The sequence below is a fragment of the Callithrix jacchus genome, chromosome 9, assembly GCF_049354715.1.
Source record: "Callithrix jacchus isolate 240 chromosome 9, calJac240_pri, whole genome shotgun sequence".
Taxonomy (NCBI): Eukaryota; Metazoa; Chordata; class Mammalia; order Primates; family Cebidae; genus Callithrix; species Callithrix jacchus.
Genome location: NC_133510.1, coordinates 47,704,656 through 47,729,035, shown reverse-complemented (window position 1 = coordinate 47,729,035; position 24,380 = coordinate 47,704,656). Strand labels below are relative to the sequence as shown.

General features: G+C 36.5%; 1 protein-coding gene across 33 annotated transcripts in view; it reads right to left on the bottom strand.

The window, feature by feature from the left end:
• Positions 1–24,380, bottom strand: part of SOX5 (SRY-box transcription factor 5) — a 1,034,770-nt gene that overhangs the window by 22,285 nt on the left and 988,105 nt on the right. For all 33 annotated transcript variants that reach the window (XM_035258425.3, XM_078339089.1, XM_078339088.1 and 30 more), the window contains 2 exons: positions 23,360–23,537; positions 10,779–10,924 (listed from right to left, as the gene is read on the bottom strand). In XM_035258425.3, the coding sequence (XP_035114316.1) occupies positions 10,779–10,924; positions 23,360–23,537 (324 nt within the window). The remainder of the gene's footprint in view (positions 1–10,778; positions 10,925–23,359; positions 23,538–24,380) is intronic.

Here is a 24,380-nt window from a genome sequence, read left to right as displayed (position 1 = left end):
ACCTATAAAGAATAGTCCATAGCACAAGGTAGAGGTTGTGGTAATGACAGTAAGCTGGTATGGATTCACTAAAATAATGTTATAATGCCCTCATTTTCCTTTTTAGTAGGTGCCAGAATGCAGACCAGGGAAACTCAATGACAATAATTGTTTGGACTTAACTCAGTTTTTGAGCATCCTCCTATCTAGTAAACCTTGTTGTTATAATGAAGAAATTATACAGGACCCTAAAAAAAGGTTTGAGTAGAGTAGGAAGAAGAAATCAACAATCAGTGTCTTTAAATAACTTAAGAACCTCCACGTTTAAAAAGAATAAACAGCTATTATTTGTGAAATAGAAACAGAATTTGCCCATATGTAGTCAAGAGACAGAATAAGTTATCAGGTGAAAGACAATGAACCCCTGAAGGAAGAGTGATCTAACAGTCCAAGCTGCCTATCCATTGAATGGGCTGCCTCAGGATGGAAGAAATTTCCACCTTCCAAGAGATTTTCAAGTAGTGGCCATATGACAATCTACCTAGCATGTTACAGATACTGAAGAGGCAATTCAAGGTTGAATGATAGGCCCTTTTCATTTTCTTTCAAACATTCAATTCTATGATTTTATGTCCTACTTGACTGAACTCAATATAACAAAACTATTTTGACACATATCTCACAAAAAACAGGCTTTGATTCTTTTTAAACATGGACGTTTACAAGATATTTAAAGACAACTATTGCTGATGCTTTCTTTCTACTCCACTGAAATCTCTTTTTCAGGTTCTTGTCTAATTTGTCATATTTGTATACTGTCTCTACTTATAAATGATAATTTTTTAAAAAGTATTGGCTAATAAGTTTCAATACTTAAAGCTATTATTTTATAATCAATAATTCCATAATTGTTTTCTTAAATTCAAGGAAGACATTTCAAATTCTGTAATAAACAAAAATATGATAGCATTTCAGACGTATTTTGTGAGGAGACTGTCCAACAGTAATTAGACTTGCAAATTCAGGTACTTTGTTAAAGACACACTTACATGTCCCCATTCAACATTACTAATTTAGCCCTTAAAACAGAAAACCACTGTCACAGGAAGGAAAGAAATTCCTTATGGCCTGAATGTGTAATGTACAGAAAGGCTACTCAAAAGAATGTATAGCAAACAAATAATTCACCAAGAACTTTACATAGGAATACTATCACAGTAAAATATGGGTCCTTGCTTCTTTGTCACCGTGTGCTTTGCTTACAGTGTGAACCTGTGGAAGAAGGGAGGCAGAGGTGAAAAAAACAAAACCTGGGATTTTAAATGTCTTTATATATGGTCAGCCTTCAGCCAACATCTAAAAAAAGGCTGTGTTGTTCCTCCAAACCACAGCAGACAGACACAGTGTACATACTCAGTCAAATCAGAAGGGTTAATGTGAGAAAATCAGCAAGCCAGCTAAGAAAAATAATAGAATTTGCAACCTACGCAGGATGTCCAGTTGGTGGGAGGGCTACACAAATGTAAACACAAAGTGGAATGTTGTCTGAAGATAATTATTCTATAAACAATGGGTGACTCAGCTACTGAGCTACAGAAACATATAGAATAACTTTCTTCAATTTCTCCTTTTCATGGAATAAAAGCGATAAAACTGTCAGCATTCTTACAAATGTAGCCTCAGTAGCCAGTAGTTACTTCAGCTAAATAAATATAATCTGACCATTTTAAAGAGTCATGAGTTGGTTCAGAAACACTGGGTCTAACAACAGAAGCAGGCACATCAGGGTTATAGTTCTCTTTTCAACTATCCATGGAAATTTTAAGTACAGAGAGAGAAAAATATATATTAGAATGGGGATTTTCAATATCATTTTAATGAACAGCTGAAACTTCATCACTTTATTATCAGAGGTGCTGGGGAGAAACAAAGTAACTGAGATTGAGTATGTTGTTTTCGCTTTATTGACTCCGCTGATGGGGTCTGGTGCATGGTGAAGACAGGATGAATGAAGGAAGGAGTAGAAACAGGAAAAATGAAGAACTGGAAAACAGATGCACAGGTTGTGGTGATGGTGACTGCTTAAATGAAATTCTTTTGATCAAGTCTCAAAAATGTGCTGGGGACTATACATGACCAATGCTGGGGCACAGGCGAATTGAACAGGAACTGAGTTACCTTCCGGAATGCCCTTTCCATTGTCCATTAGAAAAGAGACTGGACTTTGAGTTGTAAGACTTCAGTTCAAAGACTGATCTGTCACTTGAATTCCTCTAATCTTCTCTAATCTCAAGTTAAAGAGATGTTTTAAACAAAGACTACCGTTCTACCTACATTGCAGAATGAGACCAAACTATGATGGGAAAGCCCTGTGAAAATGTTAAGGTACAAAATAAGTATCAATAGCTGTTATACTCCTATGACATAGGCGTAAGCGAGCTGTTATTTATTTATTTCTGAGATGGAGTTTCACTCTTGTTGCCCAGTCTGGAGTACAATGGTGTGCTCTCAGCTCACCACAACCCCTGCCTCCTGGGTTCAAGCGATTCTCCTGCCTCAGCCTCCCTAGGGTTGAGCTGGGACTACAGGCACGCACCGCCACGCCTGGATAATTTTTGTATTTTTAGTAGAGATGGAGTTTCTCCATGTTGGGCAGCTGCTCTCGAACTCCCAGCCTCAGGTGATCCTCCCGCCTCAGACTCCCAAAGTGCTGGGATTACAGGCATGAGCTACTGTGCCCAGCAAGTCTTTTTTATTTGTAAAAGAGAAAAGATGTGACTGGAAAGATTAAATCAGACCCTTTAAATAAATTTTACATTTCTCATATTTTCCTAATAGTTGTAAATCCATACTGGTAAAATAGCTTGCAATGAATGTAATAAGAATACCTCTACTAAATATACAGGGTAACTGCAAAACAAACTTACCCTTAATTATTTCAGTGTCTTAATGTGTAAGTGTCTTGAAGGCAGCTGTTTGATCTTGAAGAGAAGGAAGGGATCAAGGGAGAAAAGAAAGACCACTCTTTGACAGGCTAGGTTTTTATAAAGAGCAGTTCTGGTCCCATACAAAAGTGAGTCTTACTTCACTTACTGAAAATTAGAAAATTCAGAAATGTGGAATTACGTATGAAAATTTACAACCCCATAACCTTGGCATAAGTATTGTTGACATTTTGTTGTATATTCTTTTAGTCTTTTATCTATGCATCATGGAAATATACTTTAAAAAATATCGACATCATTCCATACATAGTGTTTTCAAACTTATTTTTTTCAGAAGTAGTATTGTGAGCATATCCTCGAATCCTTAAACAAATAGACAATTTCAATCATCAGAGAGGCCTGTGGGTGTCTCTCTGAAAGCCCAATTTGGCATGCCCTATGAGTCTCATTTTATTGGACCATCCTACACTAACCCCTCTACCAGAATGATGTAAAGAACACAAGACTCTCTGTTTGAAAACATGCACAGCTTTTCTAGGCTTGAAAATTAAACCATAAAAAGTTTACTGGAAAAAAAAAACCTTTAAAAAGCTCCTTAAAAACTCACACCATAATTGCTCCCCACCAAGCGTGGGCACTTGCTAGCTGCAAGTAGTGGCACTGTGACAAATGTAGCAAAACTGAAAGCAGGCTATACTAAGAGAAAGAAAAAGTCTTCCACTGGCCATCTGTGAAAATAAGGCATGTGGCCATTAAATGCAGAGGCTGTAAATATACACAAACTCCATGAAGCAAATGGCAAAAAAGGACTAAACTTCAAGCTCAAACAAATCAAAATGTTTAATGCATAGTTACCACTGCTGGACGAAAACAGCTCTGATCTTTGCAGTCTGCAAACTCGGCATGTATTTCAATTAAATACCCCCAAAAAGAAAAGAAATGAAGAGAAAGAAATGAAAAGACACAGAAGAAAACCGTCTAGAACAAAAGGCTATAGACATCCTATACTCAATTTCTAAAAACAAACAGCCCCTTTAAGTTGCATCAGCCTGTCAAGAATGTCGATTGGAATTATTGAAAGGCTGACATATAGAGTGATGGATGGTGATGACATAATACCTATTTGCCTTTTTGTCATGGTCTTTGAAAACTGGCTGCTCTGTGCTGATAATATTCACTAAGGGGTTTTCCTCTCCCCTCCTGTCCCATAAGAAGTGTTCCCTAGCTAAGACACTCAGAATTAAGAAGGTTGTATGAATGAAAAACAAAAGGAAAGAAAACCTAGGGATCAAGTGCCAACTTTCACACAAAAAGCTGGTGTAGATTTTCTAATAATCAGTTGCCTAGAAAGCAGTTTTCCTTTCGTTTTATATAAATTTTCAGAGTAGAGAGACTCCAATAATAAGAAGGCAAATATTCAACTTCAAGTTTTGTGTATCTTTTAATTAAAGTCACCAATAAATAATTACATGTAAATGTAGAGATTAAAAAATAAAATATGCTCCCTTTAAAAAGAGAAAATATTAATCACTTATGTTATTTTAATTTGTTCCTAGGCAAATTCTAGCCAGAGGATTTAAAACATTGGGAACATTTTGTAAACACACACACATCCCTTGTAAAATCTGCTTTACCACAGTGTTGCAAAGATCTATCTTATTTTCCTCCAGAAGGATTTACCTGACATGCCTACTTCCTTTATACAATTTTTCTCTAGCTATTGAAATATCTATTTCTAGTTTGACTTCTATAATTTATTTTAGCTAAAGGCAACATTTATAAAACCCATCTGTAAATCATTAATTGAAGCATCTTCCACTGACTAGGGAGGCATGAGTTCCTTCGGAGTCGCTTTTCAAAGCAAAACCTGTAATTCACAATTCCTCAGGCCTTCTCCTTATCTAAAGGAAGGAGCATGTGTTAGATAATGGTGAACTACATATATTGTGTCAGTTTCCGAAGAGTTAACACTGCTGGCCCCATCCATCAGATGGCCAGCGAAGCATCAGGAAAGAATGATGGATGTAAAATTATTACAGAGCTGCCATCCGATACACTTACTGCCATTTGTAACTAATGCTGGGAATGACACACTTTTTTTTCATTATTAAACATCCACATTAAGTCAACATTGGTCACTGTCATTTCATGTTTGGCACTCTGTTAAAGGGAAAGAAAAGGGTTGACAATGGTAGAAAAGAGATGGTTGTAAAGGACAGGCTTCCAAATGCCAGACAAATAAAATTAACCTTTGTTTACAACCAGCCTATATAGCCTGTGGTAAGGCTTCTTATGAATGTGACTCAGAAAGAGTCAAAATTAGAAACTGTTGTCATTATTGAGTAAATTCTTAATTAAAATATGTTATTTACCAGATTTCCATCTTATTAGACAGAAAATTACAAAGAATTTTCACTAAAGCTCAGAAGAAAAAGTAAGACATTTTTTCAGCTATGATTTACAATGATAGATGAATTCATAGCCTGAATTATGTGTTGACATTCCAGGTACACTGTAGGCAATTAATGTTCAGTGAATAAATTCTCTACCTTAAATATATGCACACATTTGCATGCTTATTTTTGTGAGTGACATCTGTTTTACATAAGAAAAGCAATACAGAAGTCGGTCTTAACATGTATACGGCAGGTATGTGAACATACATTTACAGATTTAACCTGTCATCAAGCAATGTCTCTTGTACACATGCTTGTGTGTCATTTAATTCTTTGTGATCCCAGACAAGGTATAAGACCCTGGACATGTAATAGTAGAAGAGCAAAAGATAGATAGATGGCAACAATTATAAAACAAACAAAATAAACCAGTTTCATGAAGGAAATATTTGAGAGCTTTGATACCATTTTTACAATATGGCTGTGGCTGACAATCTCCTTTTCCTACCCAATAGCCATTGTCCTTTTTTCCCCAGCTAAAGTTACCTTTGATCTCAAGATATCCCTTGATCTCAGAGAAGATAGAACTAGCTCTCTAATTTAGTGGTTAAAAAAAAAAAAAATCATGATGAATTTAAAGCAGTCTCTTTCCTTTGGCCAATAATTGTCTTAAAGATGTACACATGACTCAGTTCTAGCCAATGAGATGTTTGTGGAAGGCAGCTTGAGATGAGAAATCAAATACCCTTGTTTGAATGAAGACTGAAGTTAGCAATGAGGAAATGACTTCTCCTTTCTGAGTCTGCCTGCCTTTATGTGGATGCAATAGCTGCAGGTGCAACGATTTTGTGACCCAAAGAGAAAAGTCAAGAGGCAGATTTCAACTCTGATATTAAGTAGACGAACTAATGCCACCAACCTTCTACTCCTGAACTTCATTATATGATAAAAATGATCACTATTTAAGCTACCATTTCAGATTTCCTGATACAAGTAGTGAAACTCATTCCCAACAGCTATGACAGTACAGACACAGTCTTCCCAGGATAACTATAATTGGAGTGAGTGACACAAACAGAAAAGCTTCTCTTCTATTTTTCATTTCAGCTGAGTACACTGGGCCTCTATTGTATTAACACCCTCTGGTAGGATCAGGATGACAAAAACTGGGGTTTTTATAATCTCTTACTAATATGGATACTTTCAAACACAAGCTCAAGAACCTGCCCTTGACTCCATGAACAAAATTGTGCCATCTGGGTGGTAATGAAGCAAAGTGTGTTTTTACAGAACAAAATATGAGAGGCTTCTTTCTGTTCCTTCATACCTGAGAAGTTACTTTTTCGTCCACAACACTAATCTGTAACAAAGCTGTGCAGTAAAAGATAACCTTATTTGAATATACAATCAGTCTATAATTAACCAGAGATGACAATTACAAATAACACTGTGTCCCAGAGTTTCCAAAAAACATGACACACACGGTTCTTGGGTATGTTGAAACACTTCCAAGAAAAGTAGAGAAATAAAAAAAATCTTTTACAAGTCTTCCATTAAAACATGTGTTTCTGTAAAAATGACTTTCATGATGTGTTTTGGTACATATCACTCAGAAATCACTGGTCTCTATCTTCACACCTCTAATTGTTTTCACTGTCCAGTTACAGCTTTTCAGAATTAAGACCTTCTAGCTGGGATAACCACATGACTGCCTATTTGAGATGTGAAGAAAAGTTAATGTGTATAAGGCTGTGTGCCTAAGAAAACAGACCTCCACCACAAGATTCCAATTATCTGGAGCTCAGGTCATGGTATCTTTTAGGTTGATGTAAAGCACCAGGCTGAACCTGTTTTCTTTTGTTCCTTTCTCCCAGTTCCTTGCCTTCTTTCTTTCTGCTTTATCTCTCGCACTCCTTACCTTATTTTCTGAGTTTAGGGAGTTAGGAATATTATTATTATTATTTTGAGACAGAGTCACCCAGGCTGGCATGCAATGGCCTGATCGCAGCTCTCTGCAACATCTGCCTCCCAGGTTCAAGCGATTCTCCTGCTTCAGCCTCCGGAGCAGCTGGGATTACAGACTGTGTCATCATGCCTGGCTAATTTTTTTATCTTTAGTAGAGATGGGGTTTCATCACGTTGGTCAGGCTGGTCTCAAACTCCTGACCTCATGATCTGCCCACCTCAGCCTCCCAAAGAAGTGATGGGATTACAGGCATGAGCTACCACACCCAGTTGGGAGTATTATTTTAGATGGAATAACACGCCCTTCTTTTGGGATTCAAGTAATATAAGATGATAGTGCAAAATGTAAGAGGAATTTATCATACATTATTTAATGTATTTCACTAAACTCTGTGGCAACATTTCAAACCAACTACTGATCCACGTATTTATTGGCCATAGATAATACTGAGTGATCATAAAACTCAAATAAAAAGTTAAGTATTAGAAAAATAACATAATACACATGGACATGTGGTTCATGTGAAAGAAAATGTGTCTACCTTTGTCAATTCAAGTATATAATGGATTTGACATGCTAAACAATATGAGGTCTTTATTCAGTTCTATAGGTGGGCTCATACACATAAATATGTAATGAGTCACAGTCAAATAATAATTTGATCCAAACTGTAAGCTCTATAAAGGGAGAACTCACACTTTCTGGTTTAACTCAATACATATCACAGTCTCTAATACAGAGCATGTGCTAATGTTCAATAATTACTAATTAGAAGATGTAAGTATGACATTATTATCTCATTTCCATAAGTTACACAGACACAGATTGATCATTTATATTCTAGAAATGATACTCAAGTTATTTCAACAGGAAAAGTCAAGCACAAACTATAGTAATATCTTCTTCAAAGAGTTTCAATAATTTCAATTACATTTTCAGGTGTCAGGGTAACATAAGGAATGAGATAATTCAGATCCATTGGTTGAGAAGGTTTCCTTTTACATTACAAGAGTTTGTTATACTATTACAATAATGAAACTGCTCATTTTCATAATTTAAGTTTTTCACGTAAAAACTCATAAATTGTAAGACTATAGTTCAAGATGTAACTCCACTAAATCAAAAGTGCATGCTGACAAGATTCAGGAATGATGAACTTCTTGAGAACAGAGACATCTTTTTAGTGATTATACATCAAACTCCACATAAAACCTGGGAAACTAGAAAGCTATCCAAATTAGCAATCTGCTCATTCTAGACAATTCTGCTTGACTCATAAGCTTCCCATTATGATTAACTTTCCAGTTATTGCTAAGTAGTTGATCATTTTTTCTCTTATCTACTGGATCTAGAAGATTCCGTAAAGGGGATTGGGTAACATTTTAAAATTTCAATTTTAACTGTCCAACAGGTTTTGGCAGGTATTATTTAAAAAATAGATTTTTTTAAGTTGTTATAATTCTACAAAAGAGAAAGGAAAGTTGAAGCAGTAGCTAACCACAGAGGCATCTCTCACTCCTGCAATCCAAGTAAGAGGTGCTAATCAGAGAAATAAAGTATGATTGTGGAGATGGAACACGAAGTGGAAATAAGGTCCCCTAACAATGGACAAGTATATAATAAAGTGAATGCAGATGGTTCCACTCCTGTTACTTAATGAAAAGGCTGTGCAGAGTCACTGGAGCCAGCATAAAGTCATGTGTTAGAACAACAGCTGATCTGTATTAGAGAAGATTAACTCACAGTGCCATGGCGGAGGTCTCAGGATTATTTTATGTACTTCCATTGCCTTACAAGCCGTCAGCACAATTATTGCCCTCCGATCTGAATGACTGATCTGTAACCACAGCTAAACAGCACGCTGCTTAGGGGCCTAGGAGCTTCATGAAGATGAATTTCCATACCATCAAAGTACTTTTAATGGGCTCCCTGATCCAACCACAAGGCCTGCTTTGCAAGTATACAGAACTCAGGACGAAGGCTTCCTGTCCAAAAGGATTTGGTCGGTTGTCACTTGACAATTCCCAGCCAGCACTGGGGACGAGAGGGGGGAGATAGGTAGAGTTGTCTCTGCTTTGGAGGATTAAAAAAAAAAAAGGGTACAGATGCTTGCTGAATGCAACCAACTGCTGCATCCACAGCTGAATTCAATGCGCTTAACAAATAACGGCAATTTAGCTATGCTTGCAAGGAATAGCTTGAGTCACTTTGCATTAGCATCTGGCTGAGTGTTAAACTCATTTCTACATGGGGAGCAGAGAAAAGGAATTTCTGTTTAAGCATCCTTTCAAGAATGTTTAAATATTTGAATATAAATTCCTTTATGCTTGCTATCATTCCTTCTTAGAACTGTCACTTTGCTTTCCCCCTTCCTTTTGGTGCTTAGCTATAAAAACATGCCCTTCTCAGGACACCAATGTCATATGTCTTATGTTGTAAGACTGTAAGGGATGTATACTGATCCATGCTTTGCTCTCCCCTCTGGACACACAATAGAACTGAAATCATTTCTCCATCCTCAACTTTTACCATATTAGGACCAGGGAAACAGCAGTTGTGACAGGATCACCCATACCTTTCACCTTCACTATGCAGTTTGCCAGCTTTTTAGTGATTATACATCAAACTCCACATAAAACCTGGGGAACTAGAAAGCTATCCAAATTAGCAATCTGCTCATTCTAGACAATTCTGTTTGACTCATAAGCTTCCCATTATGATTAACTTTCCAGTTATTGCTAAGTAGCTGATCATTTTTTCTCTTATCTACTGGATCTAGAAGATTCTGTAAAGGGGACTGGGTAACATTTTAAAATTTCAATTCAAAACATGTCAGATATTCCAAAAGTACATAATTCTGATGACTTTACAACCTATAATATCTTTCTAAGTAAAATACCATGTATGCTTAGACAAAAGGGCTTGAAATCATTGTATCTCAGACAAATTCAGACATTTCACTGGCCTTAGTTATAATACAAATAATGTCAAAGTTTTGCTTTATGATAAAGTCAAAATTTCCAGTTGTGAACTCGTCTAACACTTAGTGCTTTGCACTGGAAACATATTATGACAAGCTCAGGATCCTAAATACTTAGAATATGAGCATGGGTATCATCCAAGCTTATGCTGATTAAAGAAGATTCAGCATTTCAAATCCAGCTCATCCCCAAATACAAGTTAAGCATCTCTGAAAAGCAAAACTTTTAGTCAGGCTCAGATATTTCAAATGCCATTTTGTTTTGATACAAGCTGTGGCATAAAAGGGGATATTCACTGTCAATAAGGTTTGGAGATGGATAAACAGAATTATTACTCTTCCCATTTCCAGATGGTTTTGATTAGGATGACAATGAGGCCTTCTGTATTGATGGAGGAAGAAAAGGGACAGAGAACCATCATTCTGAGGATGGTAAGACAATGAAAAGATTTTTTTTAAAGCATTAGGCAATTTAAGTATTTTTAGAAAGTAGGTTATTTTTATGAACTGACCTTTTCTGTTCGGCAGTTATTGAGACCCAGACTATTCACAACAGCCACCTTCCCATCAAGCACCTGTTGTTCCCGTCTAAGTTGTTCCTTCATTTGCCGAGCTTCTTGGATTGCCTTGGTGACAGCATCGTGGTCATTTAAGTAACCTGAAAATGAGACAGATCAAAGGACATCTTTTGTATGAATGCATGTCCAGGCTAACCTTTAACCATAAAAATCACTTCTTTTGGTAACAGCTAGTGTCCGACCTATAATGATTTCTCCATGGAATTCATCTAAAATGAATGAATAAATAATTGACAATGATGGATTCACAGTCATACATGCCATATACAAACATGTTTCTAATATGTTCAAATATCTGTAATAAAAATACAATACCTGGGTGAAATATGGTTGTTTCCAACTATTTTGAAATAAATTAAAAATTGCTTTATTATTCAAATATTACTTTGTAGTGCAAATATAAAACCCATTTTTAATTTTTTTTCCTGCAAGGAACATTCGAATGTTAGCATAGAATTTAGGTATTCGTGATTTTAGCTATGATTATTGAGTCTCTCTAGTAGTAGAAAGACACTTAAGAGGGTCTATTTAGCACTATTAGGTTTGTTATATACAGAAGAAATAAATCATTATTAACTGACTGAAGAGCACTTTCCTCCTAAATCCATTTATGGTGAAATAAACCACAGGTGGCAGTGGTTTGCTATGGATGCAAACTTGTAATAGTTAGGCTAAATTTCATGCACAGAATGTAACCAAGCACCTGTAATTGTTTGATAAGAAATTGTGGCTACTCTCAACTATATCCACACTTAATTCACACTCTTAATAAGATGGCCAAATGATTAGCTTATGTATGCAACTCCACAGTCCATGGTTAGTAAAACACACTACCAAAATCTTGCTTCTACAGAATAACAGGTGTAACAATCAAAACTAATTTTTAACTTAATTTTAATGTTAACACTGGTCATTTATTTATGTATGTTAGTATGATGAGGTGCATGGTATTAGAATAGAATAGAATAGAATACTGATAGAAAAACATGTTTTGCAAATATTTAAAGAAAAGCTAATATCTTTTTCTCTCCCTGTCTTTTAACTAGGGCATAAAATGGCATAAAATGAATCTGCAATATGAAATTGCCCAGAAAAGGGACTTGTTTGTGACACGAGGCTAAATCTAACCAGATCCATTGGTGAATTGTGACAGATGGAGGGTCTGTGAGACAGAAGGCAGGCACTAATCACACATAAAATGACCGGCTTGCCTCAACATGTTCCATGGATTCCAGCAAACTTTACACCCTAATCCATTTTTAGAACAAAAAACATCTGGGCCATAAATCCTCTAATCTGCCAAAACACGCTATTAAATCCCATGATTTGTTGAAAAACACTAAGATTAAAGAAAGGAAATATAAAATGGCTAACTGCCGTGTTAGGAAAGTGTTATTAATACTCTTTGTCTCAATTATGAATGTTCTGGTACTAAAGAGCCTTGTCTAATCATGTCAGATTACACATCCTTGTTGTATTGCTAGACTCTTCTATCTGATCTGGTGATTGCCAAAAAACATAGAATATTTTCTTACTGCTTAAAGGTTTCTATTCAAGAAACTGATGTCAGATTACTGCAGTATTCAGTGCTGGCAGGTTTCTAAATTATCCATTTTTCCCCTATTACTATGCACAGAGTAGACCTGGTCCTCTGATCTCCTTGAGGCAGAAGGAAAAGTTCCAGTGTAGGCGATAGAGAGGGGAAGCTTGAGAGTGATTATATATTTTGTCTTTCAGAGCAAAATTCATTGGAACTTATTCAAAGAACAAAACATCTCTGCTCATTATAAACACAATAATGAATTGAAAACAACTCTAACCCTAGAACAGATCTTTAGGGTTAATATTTACTGTAAAAGATGATTGTATTTTATTATTCTCAACATCCTAATTTGGTTCTCCTATTGCATCCGTCTTAATGTATAATTCTTGAGGTTGTTCATGAACAAGATTACTCTAGATAGAAATAAAACTCTCACATGACAATGATGATCTCGGTATATGTTCCTTTAGTAATATCTTAAGAGGGTTAGTCTGATTTTTCTATGCTCTAACCCCTGCTTATATACAACCTGGCATCATACATTTTTGTAGTCTATTTAGCTTCTATGTAGTGTAATTAGCTTCTCCAGAACACAAATATATTTGAAATGGCTTGGCACATGGCACTGAATAAAAGCATGAATTCTTTATGCTTTTTAGGGACTGCCAAGATAACATTGTGTAGGAAAAATGATTAATATAGATGCAAGAGGAATGTAAATTATTATGAGGGGGAGTAACTGACAGACCTATGTTCTGTAATGGTTATTTCCAATTTGAGATGTGTGTTTCTGTGCAGGTAGAAATAACTGTTCACTTTAAAATAAACATTTTTGCTTTTAGAGACTCTTGAGTTTTAGTTATAATGCTATATGAAATGTTAACATTCATATCTGCTATGTTAAATCATAAAGCCATTTATACATGACAACATTCAATCTTAATAGGATTGTTTCCTGGTTCTTTACAGTTTGTTCTCATCATAGTCACCAAATCCTGAAGCCTGCTGACTCCGTCTCTCTCAGCAAATGGCCTTGCCTCTGGTTTTGCAAGGAGCAATAAGGCTGAACTCTCACCTTCCTGACCCTACCCTCACTTTTACCTTCCGCTGCCTTCAAACTCATTTCCATTTATGCCATTTTGTTCCTCCTGTTTCAATAAAAATGGTCCCTTTGCTCTCAATCAAGGCAAATCTCCTGTTAGAGTTGCAGATTTCTTTCTTTCTTTCTTTCTTTTTTTAAACTATATACATATATGTTATTGCATTTTAGGTTCTGGGGTACATGTAAAGAACATGCAGGATTGTTGCATAGGTACAAACATGGCAATATGGTTTTTTCTATACTTCTTCATTGATTATTCTATTTCTCACTGTATCATCTATCTAATCATCTCTACCATCTCTACCACCTCAACCTGTAGATACTTATGAGGTCAAGAGATGGAGACCATCCTGGTCAACAAGGTGAAACCCTGTCTCTACTAAAAGTACCAAAAATTAGTTGGGCATGGTGGTGCGTGCCTGTAATCCCAGCTACTCGGGAGGTTGGGGCAGGAAAATTGCCTGAACCCAGGAGGTGGAGGTTGCGGTGAGCCAAGATCCTGCCATTGCACTCCAGCCTGGGTAACAAGAGCACAACTCCGTCTCAAAAAAAAAAAAAAGTTTTCCTTTCTCCTAAAACAAGCAAATAAAGTATCTTCTTTAACTCTGTTTTGCCTTCTTTTTACAACATTGTTTCTCTTTTTATCTTCTAAGTCAAGCTTCTAAAAGTTGCATTATCTCATAATCTCCCGTTCCCTCCTTAGTCTCCAATTCTCACCTCAATTTTGTTTCTGTTGCTATTGGTCTTTAGGTGTCAAATAAATCCAAAGGACATTTTCCATTTCTTGACAGGAATGACAGGACTGACCATCCTCTCATTATTGAAACTCATTTTAGCGTTATTCTTTTTTCCTCACTGCCTCCTCTGTATTTGTATCCCTGGGATCCTTCCTTCACCTAATCCTTAGATTTTGGTCCAAGATTCTAATCATTAGAAAAAGCATGTAAGTTTTGGAGCTGGGAAAGCTTGAATTGAAATCCTAGCTTTGACACTTACTAGCTATATGAATTGTTTTACTTTTCTACATTGCAGTTGTCTCATAAATTAAATAGGGGTAACACTCAATAACAGAAATGTCAAGATTAAGTGAGTTAACATAGTTTTTAATTATAATAAATGGTCAATTAAAGCTATTCAGTAACTGTCACTTTATAAAGTGGCATAGTAAAATATGTAAAATTTGGAAATTTGATTCAACTGGATCTGGGATTTCCACTTCTCAGTAAGTATGATATTTGACAAATTTTAATGCTCAATCTAAGTTTTCATTTCTCTTAACTATAAAAGGAAGGTAAAGTTAATGGAAGAATTAGATGAAAAAACACATGTGAAGGAGCAGATAGCACTTGGTATCTGTGGAGGCAGGAAAAGATGTTAGACGCCTTTCTTTACTCCACTTTCATTTTCCCTATATGTTCATCCTTAGCACTCTTGTTAACATGGCGTTGACTATTATGGTGAAATCTGTGGGGGGACATCATTCACTGGCTGGCACAGAGGTTAGATGAAATGGGTGTCAGACCATAAAGGCCAGAAAGATACATAATGGTTACCTGATGGATACATTTTATTTTGCCTTCATTATAGATTCAAGCAGCAATTGCATCTAAAGTCAGGATCAGATGGGAGGGCATGTGTATAGGAGAGGTTTGGTGAACCTCAATCTTAAGAGGAAAATGAGATGGCAAAGGTCAATATAACTCACAGTTAACATCTCAGATGAGATTTGGAAAATGCAGGTAAGGAATCATTAATGTAAGAAATTTGTGAGATTCTGTAACTTTGTTAAATTCAGTATAATTTGATTTTTTTTTTTTTTTAGAAACAGGGTCTCACTGTCACTCAGGCTGGAGTGCAGTGGCATGAACATAGCTCACCGCAAACTTGAACTTTTGGGCTAAGGCAATCCTTCTGCCTCAGCCTCCTGAGTAGCTGGGGCTATTGGCATGTGCCACTACCTCCAGCTACTTTTAAAATTTTTGTTGAGATAGAGTCTTGCTATGTTGCCCAGCCTCGTTTTGAACTCCTGGATTCACACAACCCTCCCAGCTTGGCCTCCCAAAGTGCCAGTATTACAGGTGTGAGCCACCATGCCCGGCCTATAACTTGATATTTTATGCTTCAGTATTTCTTCTTAACCATTACCAAAAATATTCTCAAAGATTTTGCTTTTTTAATTAAAAAGGTCCCTTATATATTCTTTTCAGGGGCAGAAAAAAAGGGACAAACTAGAAAGTACAATTTTGGAGGAGATAAATTCTAAAAGGAAAGAATTAGTAATGGCTGCTACACAAGGAAAGAAAATAAACTACAAAATCACTTGTAATGGGTTGAATCATGTCTGCCCAAAAGAAATATTGGAGTCCTAAACTTCATTATCTGTGACTGTGGCCTTTTTTGAAAACAAGGTCTTTGAAGATGTAATTAAGAATCTCAAGGTGAAATCACCCTGAAATTAGGGTGGGCCCTAAATCCAATAACTGGTTTCCTTATAAGAGGAGAGAGATTTGACTCACAGAGATAGGGGAGAAAGCCAAGTAAATAGGGAGGCAGAGATTGGAGTTAAGCATCTATGAGCCAGGGACTGCGAGGGAATGTCACCAGCATGGAGGCATGGGGCAGGTTCTCATTCAGAGCCTCCAGAAGGAACCAACCCACTGACACCTTGACTTCAGATTTCTAGCCCCCAGAAGAGTGAGAGAATAAATTTCTGCTTCAACCCGCCCAGTTTACAGTAGTTCGTTATGGTAGCTCTAGGAAAGCAATATACCACACCCTTGGTCTTTACTATGTCTCTAAGAATTGAGATGTGATCCCAAGAATGTAAAATAACTACTGCTTGCCTCGAACCCTCCCAGATTGCCAGATACACTTACCTGTTTATTGACTAAGCCTCTCTACTTGAATGTCCCATAAGCTTTCTACTTGAATGTCCTATGAGTACCTGAAATGCAGCATAGCTGGCATAGAGTTCATCATCTTTCCATAGCCTCAATCTACTCTTTCTACATTCCACAGACATTGTCAGTTGCCCATTCAATCCTTGGGAGTAATTTAAAGTCTCTCCTCTACCCACTCAAGATACAAGGCAAGCAAGCCCTGACAATTGCACTTCTTCCTCAGCTCTCAAATTTGCTTCTCCATCCTCTGCTTTCCTGAAAGCCACCTGATATCTCACTGTGCCTTACCCTCCTAACTGGTTTTCCTGTCTTTAGGCTTACACTCTTTGAATTCATGTCTACTCTGCTTCTAGATAAAGAACTTGAAAATTTTGAAGAAAAAAAAAAAATGCTGAGCATGGTAGCACATGCCTATAATCCCAGCACTTTGGGAGGCTGAGGTGAATAGATCACTTGATCTCAGGAGTTTGAAAGCAGCCTGGGTAACATGCTGAAATCCCATCTCTCCAAAAAATGCAAAAAAATTAATGGACTGTGGTGGTGCTTGCCTGTAGTCCCAGCTACTTGGGGCTGAGGCAGAGGACTGCTTGAGCCTGGGAGGTAGAGGCTTTAATGAGCCATGTTCACCTGCCACTGCACTTCAGCTTGGGTGACAAAGCAAGACTCTGTCTAAAAATAAAAATTATCTATCTATCTGTCCATCTATCTATCTATCAATCATCTGTCTTTAAAAAAAAATTGGATGTATGTCAAAATCCCTGATTATAAACCCTCTTCTGCTACCCTAGTGCTTCAAGAAACATTTCATAAAATAATATCTGTAATAGCCCGTGAAAAAATAATTCCATGTACAAGTAAGTGTAGGAAATACAAAATTAAATTTAAAAAGGTTTAACCACATGAATTTTAAAAATCCTGAATATGTTAATGTGCATTGCGAATCTTGAAGAGATCATAGCATGCAGCTTTTACTGGAAGTTTAGAAACTCTTTTAATGTTTCCTAAAAATCGTCATTCTGAGATAAGTTCCAAACTCTTTGACAAGGCCTAAAAGTCTCCTCCTGATATCAACTCTGCTTATCTTTCCTGTGTCCCCTCTTGCCAGTCTCTCATGAGTCCTGCATTCAAGCTGCACAGGACTCTCCTCTATTCCAGGGACAGGCCTTTGTCCTTTCTTTCTTTCTTTTTTTTTTTTTTGAGACGGAGTTTCGCTCTTATTACCCAGGCTGGAGTGCAATGGTGCGATCTCAGCTCACCTCAACCTCCGCCTCCTGAGTTCAGGCAATTCTCCTGCCTCAGCCTCCTGAGTAGCTGGGATTACAGGCACGTGCCACCATGCCCAGCTAATTTTTTGTATTTTCAGTAGAGACGGGGTTTCACCATATTGACCAGGATGGTCTCAATCTCTTGACCTTGTGATCCACCCGCCTCGGCCTCCCAAAGTGCTGAGATTACAGGCTTGAGCCACCGCGCCCGGCCCAGGCCTTTGTCCTTTCATTCCACACTCCTGTATCCGAAGTTTTCTCTTTTGCTGAAATGCTCTTTCATTCTGGTGTGTTTGTAAATTTATTCAAACATCCCCCCTTCTGTGAGAATCTCTCTCACATACCCTAGACATGTTCTTCCCATAGAGGTGTTCCTTCAAAACCTTGTAAATGCTTTTAATGTCATATTATCTTGCATTTGTCTTTCATATTGGTCTACGGTCTACTTGGCATTTTTTGTTGAAACTATTATTCCTTTGCCCATGGCAGGATCTGTTGAAGAAATAAATGTATATTCTAAGTTGAAAGTATCTGCCTTGATAATCCCCAAGGCGACCGATAATTTCTGTCTTCTTATCAATAGAAGCCTGAACCATATGGCACAGATTTATTAAAATTCATGGATTTAACAGATGATATTAATGCAACACAAATCTTAATTTACTATATATTTATTTTATATAGGACTTTTCCGTTGTAAGTAAAAGTAATGGCATATGTGTTGCCAGTGATTTTCAACAAATATTATTTTTTTTCTATTTTTGTGGTCATTGATAAGCATTACGTTTTTGGCTCCCTGATATGTACACATTTCTTTATCCTGTGGAAAGAAAAGCTCACAGGATTAGATAATACACGTGAAAGCAGTTTGCAAACTTTAAAGTGTTATGCAAATGTTAATTGCCAGGTGTCTTCGAATGATACCTCCAACTTCCTGATAATCCAGTGTCTTTCCATGAATCACAACATTCTTGTTCATTCCTTCAATCACCTTCCCACAAACAAGGTTTGTCTCATTAAAACCCTTGTATAAATTTTGCTTAGTAAAAGCAAGCTGAGCATGGTGACTCACGCCTATAATCCCAGCAGTTTGGGAGGCTGAGGTGGGCAGATCCCTTGAGTCCAGGAGTTTAAGGCCAGACTGGACAATATGGCAAAACCCATCTCTACAAAAAATACAAACATTTTTCATACTTTTGTATTTTTGCTGGTGCATGCCTGTAGTCCTGGATACTTGGGAGGCTGATTCTGAGGCGGGAGAATCATTTAAGTCCAGGTGATGGAGGTTGCAGTAAGCCAGTATTGCGCCACCACGCTCCAGCGTGGGCAACAGATAGAGTAAGATTCTGCCTCTAATAATAATATAATAATAATAAATGAAAACGAAATAAAAAGACAAACTAACAAACTTTCAAAATAATATCCTCCTTCAAGTCATCATATCTTAAACTAGCATGTTGTACATACAAAATAGCCAATTAATGGACTTGGAAATAACCGCCCTTTGTTTTACTCTGACAATGTGCATCTACTAGATTTGTTCAGTTTTCACACATTAATGCCTTTGAGGAATGAAGGCTAAGAACAGTACATTCCAATATGTTTCAAAGATGTGCTGGGAAACAAGACTGTAGACACCTAAAGCCTCAGTCCAAGGCTGTTGTCTGCTTATCTTCTAAGCAAAATGTATGGCAGAGAGAAGGTATTTAAATCTCATTTGTATGGATGTGTGAAACAATACTTGACTGAGAAGGGCATCTATTGCAGAGTGGCGACCAAAAGGCATCAACTAAAAAGAATAAATGCCAACCAATAGATTATGGGTATAAGGCTCCAAAATCTATTGGCTGTAAGTCTAGACAAGCTACTAGATTTTTATGAACACTTATTTCCTCAAAATTAAAAGCTGAGGTAATAAACATAGAATCACAGAACCGTCTATGCTCTGACAAAAAATTACTTCAAATCCCTGTGTGGACATATAGGCTCTTTAAGTCTGTGTTCCCTATCTGCTAAATAGCAAGCTTTGACTAGATTCATGGATATCTACTCCATTCTGTTAAGGGTCTATAATTGTAGAACAGCTGCAGTGAAAAAATCGATGAAAAAAAATGCTTTGAAAAAAAAGTTAAAAGTGTTATACATATGTTTGATATAGGTGGAAAAAGCCAATAAGGGAAAGATAACACCTGGTCAAAGATTCTAAAATTATCCATCATTCTTCTGAACTATTCATGGCTTTTAAGTATCTCCTTTCTTTGGAGCTGCCTATCATTTGCGTAGCATATCAAAAGCATTCTTATAGAACACACTGTAATATTGGTCACCAACCTCAAAAAGTCACTTTCTATATTTGTAGCTAATAGATATATAGCAAAGAGCCCTATGTCATTAACAATAACTTAAGTCATCTTTCAGTCCACAGTTTCCTATGGTTTATTAATGGCATCACACATCAATTCTTCTTTCAGGAGTGACCTTTACAACACCATTAATCCTCACAGCTTTTATCCAACTCCATTATTACTCATTAAAGTTTCAGCTTTCAACATCTGCATTTGTTGAAACGAGAAAAGTAAATTGTACTGGCCTCAAATCCTTGGAAATTATGAGGGATGTGTATGTGGTAAAGGAACTTTTCAGGAAAAAAAAAGATGTTTTAGTAGTGGGGAAAGTCATGATAAATGACATTAAGTATGTTCTTGCCTTTCTAAAATAATTTGTCATACTTAATCCTTGGGAATGCTAAAGAAAAATTATTTGTACATGATAAAAATAAAAATTAGTTATTCTATTAGTCATATATTCTAGTTCTAACAACATCACAAAAGTTGCTCATGTACCAACACTATGACATTTATGAGCCTACATGTGTATTATGATAGTGTATGATTCTTGCCAAATAAAATATTTTTTCTTTTACATAGTACATGAAAGTAGATCTAATCTTAGAACCCATTTAGGATGTTTAGCAGAGTAACTGGAGTTAGGCTATAAGGTGAAAAAGCATACATGTGTTTGAAACCTTTTTCAAACTTCTCAAACCTTCAATTTTCACTATGGCCCCACTGCCTAGACTGAATTCCTCTTAACAAATAGTCTGGAGTTCTACTTTGTGGCGATTAAAGCATTTGATACACACTCCTTCAGCCTTCATTCTTATCATTCCAAAATTTCTCTGAAATGTTCCCATTTTTCTCTTTCTTTCCTTCAGTCTCAGGAAGAAGAAAAGTTTTTCTCCTTTACAAGGGTTAATTCCCTCCCATCATCTCCTTGCTATCTTGTCACTCTTATACTTTTTTATATCGAGACATGTCTCTAACTCTTCTTCCTCTTCCCCCTTGAAAAGTAATACACATATTCCTATTTTAAAACCTGTCTCTACTTAGCCTTCTCAAACTATTATCACTTCATAACACCAAACTTAGAAAAAGATGAGTTTATATCACCAAATTAACTTTCTTTCCTCTTACTCTTCTACTCTGTGTAACTGGAAATCTATTCAAACCATTCTATTAAAACTTCTCTGTCAGTCTACCTGTCCAATTAAAATCCTAAGGCTCTTATTCTTCATGTACTTTACATTTCCTGCAGAAGGTGTACCATTAAATAATCCCTCTTTTTTGAAACTGAATTTTCCTAGGCTAGCATGACATTACCCTATCTTGACTCTTATTCTAAAACACCCACTTGCTCTTCATTCTAAGATGCTCAACTTACTCTTCATCAGTTTTGCATCTAAAACAATTATAGCTGTTCTACAATATGTCCAGTGATACTTTAATACTCTGTACTTCAGTTGGAGCCTAATTCTGCTTCCGTTGAGTAGGGCTGGACTTAATGACTCTCTTATAAGAAACAGAATAAAGCAGAGCTGCCTCTGAGTGACTTTGGAGAACAGCTTATACAAGACGCTGTGCCTTTCCCTTGGCTCTGTCCTTGGATCACTCACTCAGGAAGGTTCACTGTCATGCTACGAGCAGCCCAAGGGACAGGCCTATGTGGCCAAGAACTGAGACCTCCAGAAAACAGATAATAATAAATGTTAAATAATAAATAACAATAAAAGAGACAACAAATATTGGTTGTTTTAAGCTGTAAGTCAGGTTAATTTGTTACACAGCAATGAATAATACAAGACCAATGTTCTGATATTAATACTGTACATAGGTATCATAAATATTAGTTATCTCTCTACTAGTATCTAATACAATACCTATGACTCTTCACTCCACTAATTACCACACACAGCCTTTTTTGGTCGACTTATTTGCTCTCCTGACTTCAACCACCTCATTAAGGAATAGTTTCCATATCTAAAATTCTAGCACCTCTTTGCTTATGAGGCTTATATTTCTAGCTTCTTCCTGAACATCTCTACCTAAATAGTTCTTTGTGCTTCAAAGCAACACATATTAAATTTTTATGTCTTCCCACAAACTTGCTCCCATTCTGGGCTCCCCTTTCATAGTTGATAGAGGGACAATCCTTGTTATTTCATAAATTCAAAATTCTAGTTTCCTCTGTCTACAATTTGACCTTTACCAGATACATTTTATTGTGAATGAATTATGTCAATTCTTCCTTAATTAATATCTTTTTACTCTATTCTCTCCTTTATCATTGCTTATTTCTATCTCATGTAACTTATTCTTGCCCTACACCTAAACAATGGTTTCCTAAATTCCAGTATCATTCTGCCATCCAATCCTTTCAGTTTCAGCTGAGATCACTTTTGGCTACACATTTTTTATATAATCTAGACAAATCAGTACATTTATAAAAAAATATGCTATTTAACTTTGTGATTTTTCTTACTGTCTAGAATGCCTAGAATCTATCTCTTCTTCAAGGCTCGGTTTGAATTAGGATATATCTAACTCATATTCTTCTGTGGTCCTTCCCAGACAGAATCCAACACGCTCCAATCTTTGTAGAATTGTATCTGTGCTCTGCAATAGCACTTATTAGAGCTGACTTATACCATACAAGGAATGACTTGCCCTTAACTAAACTCTGAGCTCCTTGAAGGCTGACCTATGCTGGCCTTCATAAAAATTGAATAAAAATAATAAAATATCAATAAATCTGGGTTGAAATCAGTATCCACAGTCTGATTTATGCATGCTAAAATTAAAATCATTGAATTTTTCAAAGTCAGCTTATAGAAGTGTTTTCTACTATTTTGTTTACTGAACTTACAATTATGTATAATTGAAACTATCCACTCTTTGTATTTTGGTGTTTGCAAATAATCCTTAAGCAGAATGGAATTGAACAAACCTAATATTCTTGTGGTTGATCGATGATAGAGGCAAAATGCATTTCATCATAATGTATACTTTGTACAATTCACAAAAAAATGGAAATTTCAGTGATGGAAAAGGTAAATCCCCTAACAATAACATTCTGGAACCATCACTGCTCACTGCAATGTAATTTAGTCCTCTTTTTATAACCGTATGGACATAGTTAGAAATAGAGATATAACCTACACAATTAGATTTTCAGGAGGGCATTATAACTGAGGCTTTAGTGAGAAATATCATTTGCATGTTTAAAACAGACCTATATGGTTCTTCAGATTGGAACTCTCCTACAGAACTCAAGCGATGTAGAGAGTGAATGAGATGTGCCATTTAAAGATGATTCCATTCAATAGCCATAAACAGAAAATCAGCAAGAACAAAAGAAACAGAACTTACCTATTGTGCTAACTCTGGCTGAAGGACTAGCTAACGCTGCTGGGACAGAGGCTTTGAGGGGGCCTGCCCCACTGTTTATTCTCAGAGCTGGCATATGGGGAGAGGTGGGTGATGTGGGTGATTTGCCATCAGAGGTCTTGGGTTTAGCTGATAGGTTCAGTGGCTGTGCCACTTCATCCTGCAATGATCATTAGAACATGAGCTGTGATAAGGAAAGGCTGATCAAAAATGCCCAGAAAAACACAGGTATGCAGCCTGTCATTTCCCATCAAATTACTCTACCAATCAGTGATCTTAACATTCATTCTGAATATTACAGTATTTGGTTAGCTGTCAACATAATGTCTCTTTCAAATACACATTCAAAATACCTTTTGTATAAGAGAAAGTACATGTGTACTCAACTACCCACAGAAAGCAGACCATTTATGTAACTGGTAAGAAATATTCTTAAAAAGCTACTCTTTGTACTACATTCATTTGTATTGAGAGACATTACACGTTAAATTTGAAATTATGATCTAGGTAGGGGTTTTTTTTTTAATCTCCAAAGAAAAGGGGTAGGATCTGATGCATCTTTGTACTCTGGTGCCTAGGCAGAGCACCTGGAACACTCATGATGGGGACCACAGATAGTTGTGTGCCTCTCATCAGAACTGCTCTCCAAATTCAACACATACACACAAAAATTTCTTTCTTAGAAAATAATCCTTTCTCCCTAGGCTTCACAGAAACACCTTTGAATTTGATCTAAAAGTGAAAATAAACATAATTAACATTACCCTAACATGTACAACTTAGTTATGAGTCATACCACTCTAAATACTTAACAAACACCATGTTTTAAAAATTCAGATTTGTTTTCCAGATTTTTCTTTTAATATACTATATGTGTCACGAAGATCATGTGATCGATTCAGCATGGTTGATGATTTCCAGCTGCTCTATGGTTTAACAGATCGAAACAGTTTATACTCAATTTTATATCTTTCTCTTAGGTAACTTCAAACAGGAGACTTGT